The 3,245-nt window shown below is 32.9% G+C and overlaps 1 protein-coding gene across 1 annotated transcript; it reads left to right on the top strand.

The window, feature by feature from the left end:
* Positions 1-410: 410 nt before the first annotated feature.
* On the top strand, positions 411-2,259 carry LOC107784084 (short-chain dehydrogenase reductase 2a-like). Its single transcript, XM_016605149.2, has 2 exons — positions 411-604; positions 1,279-2,259. Exons 1-2 carry the CDS (start codon positions 519-521, stop codon positions 2,117-2,119), a joined length of 927 nt encoding a protein of 308 aa, XP_016460635.1. The 5' UTR covers positions 411-518; the 3' UTR covers positions 2,120-2,259.
* Positions 2,260-3,245: the final 986 nt, after the last annotated feature.

The following is a 3,245-nucleotide window of genomic DNA, read 5'->3' as shown; positions in this document are numbered from 1 at the left end:
TATGCATAAACTAAATAATTTTTAAATAACCTGATTACGTAAATATTTTCTACACGGTCTTCGTGCGCATAAACTAAGTGTGTGTGTGTATATATATATATATATATATATATATATATATATATATATGTGTGTGTGTGTGTATCTGAATTTTCCAAGGAATTGGTGTGTAGTTTTAATACATGAAAAGAGTCCAATTAGAACATGACCGCATGATGGAAACTGGTAAAGTGAAAAATTTATAGCTGTGTTTTAGCAGTGAGAGACAAACATTATATTGGTTAAGGTTAGAACGAAATTGCCAAGAAATTAATTAAGTTGCCCTCAATTATAGAATCCCACACCTCCCCACTGTACTACTCTCTCTCTCTCTCTCTATTCTTCCCCTATAAATTTCCCATCTTCTTATAGTATAATCCACCTACTCTCATACTACTATTATTCTCTATTTTTCTTACTCTTTATACCTCCCTGTTGTATCCTTTGTCCTTCTCTTTTCTATTTCTTGAAGAGTAATCATGCCTGCTCAAGTGATGCCTGAGAAAACATTTGCAAGAGTTCATTCAATAGGCAAGGACATTACTTCTCCAAGCTTCACTACAAGGTACTTCTTTTGTCCTAATTAATTTATGTGATATACTTTAATAATTCATTCATTTTTAGTCTGTCCAAAAATATAAGATATATATTTTTATATTTAAAAATAATTTAACTTTTATTTTTATTGAAATGATTTATAACACACAAATATTTATGTCTTGTTTAAAACTTCATGCTGCATCACACAAAATGAGACAGAGGGGAGTAATATAAAAGCTAGATGAGTTGATGCATGAAAAGCTGTAAACACCTTGTTTGTATTTTCAACTTTTGTAGCTCTTTTGAGGTTAAAACAAGAAAGAGAAGGAAAAGAAATAAAGAAAACTTTTCTCCTAACGATTTCTCTCCCGGCTTTAGACATTGTCTTAGTAGTCAAGAAGCAGCTAGGGTTGTCGACAACTTTATTGAAGTGCCAAAACTAAAAGCTTTATTTTGAAAAATGTGAACGCGAGAGAATCAATTTGTATCCTATACATGAAATTGGCACATTTGTCATCTAGTAACGCTACATATTTCTATGATGACAAAATTTTCTATATTCTCTCATTTAAGACTTTTCAGAAGTAGGTTTCACTCCGATATATATTGTATTCAGATAAAAAATCTTTAAATTATGAATGTCATTGGACTACTACCTGAGATTCCTAAATCAACTTTATTATGTAATTAATTGTACAGGTTAGAAGGAAAGGTTGCGATTGTAACAGGTGGAGCTAGAGGGATAGGAGAGGCAATAGTGAGACTCTTTGCAAGACATGGGGCTAAAGTTGTAATTGCGGACATAGAAGACAATCTTGGCAATACTCTATCAAATTTGTTAGCTCCCTCAGTTACTTACATTCATTGTGATGTTACATCTGAAGAAGAAATCAAGAATTTAATTGACTCAACAATTTCCAAATATGGACATCTCGACATTATGTTCAACAATGCCGGAGTCCTAGGAAGTCAATCGAATCACAAAAAAAGCATAGTTAATTTTGACCCTGACGAATTCGACCGTGTTATGTCCGTTAATGTAAGAGGAGCTGCTTTGGGAATGAAGTACGCGGCCCGTGTAATGATACCACAAGGCTGCGGTTGCATCATTTCCACGTCTAGTGTGGCCGGAGTCCTGGGAGGGCTCGGGCCACATGCTTATACGGCGTCTAAGCACGCGATTGTAGGGCTAACGAAGAATGCAGCGTGCGAGTTGGGACGTTATGGGATTAGGGTTAATTGTATATCACCATTTGGGGTTGCAACATCAATGTTGATTAATGCATGGAACCATTGTGATGAAGATGGAGATGAAGGGGAAATAAATGGGATGAATTTTGGGGTGCCTAGTGAGAAAGAAGTAGAGAAAACTGAAGAGTTTGTGAGAAATTTGGCAGATTTAAAAGGTACAACTTTAAGGGCTAAAGATATTGCTGAGGCTGCTCTATATTTAGCAAGTGATGAATCAAGATATGTAAGTGGTCATAATCTTGTGGTAGATGGTGGGGTTACTACCTCGAGAAATTGTGTTGGTTTGTAGTTCAAAGATGGCCTTTTTTTTCTTCTTTTTTGGGAGTTTGGTGAGATTGAATTCCTAACTTAACGTGAGATTAGCAAATCATTTAGTTGATGTAATTTCTTCCTTTTTCCTTCTCTAACTTGCTTGAAGAAATTGTAACATGTGATTTTTTTAATAGCCAAATTTCAAGAAAATCGTTCAAGGTCTGGCTAATTTGCTCATCTCGAACTTCATGCGCTAACTTTGAGAAATTGTGGCAAATGTATTATTGTTGGGAAGGTAAAAATAATTACTTGTTGATACAATTAATTATTGCTTTCAAATGAAAACTAAAGTGGAACATAAAGACCGACTTTTGGAGCCATTTTACAATGAGAGGACAAATACTCCCTTCATTCCAATTTGTTGTTTGACATTATTTCCTTATTACTCCCTTCATTCATTTTTACTTGCCACATTTTACTTTTCGATGGTCAATTTGACTAATCTTTGAAGTTAAATTAGATTAGATTTTCTTAATATTCGTCTCATATCAATATGGTGAAAATATACATGTTAAAACATTGGTTAAAGATTATATAGTTTGACTCTCGAAAAGCGAAACATGATAAGTAAAAGTGAACGGAGTGAGTAATTTAAAATATAATATATTTTAATATTTTATTATTAATTATAAACATTTATAGTCACACAAACGTTATGTCATGTTTAGAACCATAAGGTTTCAAAAGTTTTATTACCATACAAAAATTATGGCATATTTAAGACCAAAAATTTTAATTTTAATTTTAATTTTTTATATTAGACTTTCTGTAAGTCAAATTATGGCAAACAAAATAAATTGAGAGAGTAGCATTTTTATCTTTTTCCAGCCATTCTTAGACATCAAAAGATTGGCATTTAGCAGTATCCTTTTGAAAAATTAAGAAAGGGAGACTTTGATGGAGATATATGACTTCCTTAAATTGATGGAACAAAGGTCACATAATCTTGGAAGTAAAGCTTTGCGATTTCATTGGCTGCTATTTTAATTTCCTTTTGTCAGAGAGTAAGCAAGTGTTCCAAGATTAGGTTTTGACCTTTCTTTATTCTTGGGTACGAGAATTTTTGAGTGAGTCTAATTTTAACCAGAGAGTTTTATTAATTT

This window comes from Nicotiana tabacum, chromosome 24 (assembly GCF_000715075.1).
Source record: "Nicotiana tabacum cultivar K326 chromosome 24, ASM71507v2, whole genome shotgun sequence".
NCBI classification, from domain to species: Eukaryota; Viridiplantae; Streptophyta; class Magnoliopsida; order Solanales; family Solanaceae; genus Nicotiana; species Nicotiana tabacum.
Note: the sequence above shows the minus strand (reverse complement) of the source record. Positions and strands in the feature narration are given on the sequence as shown.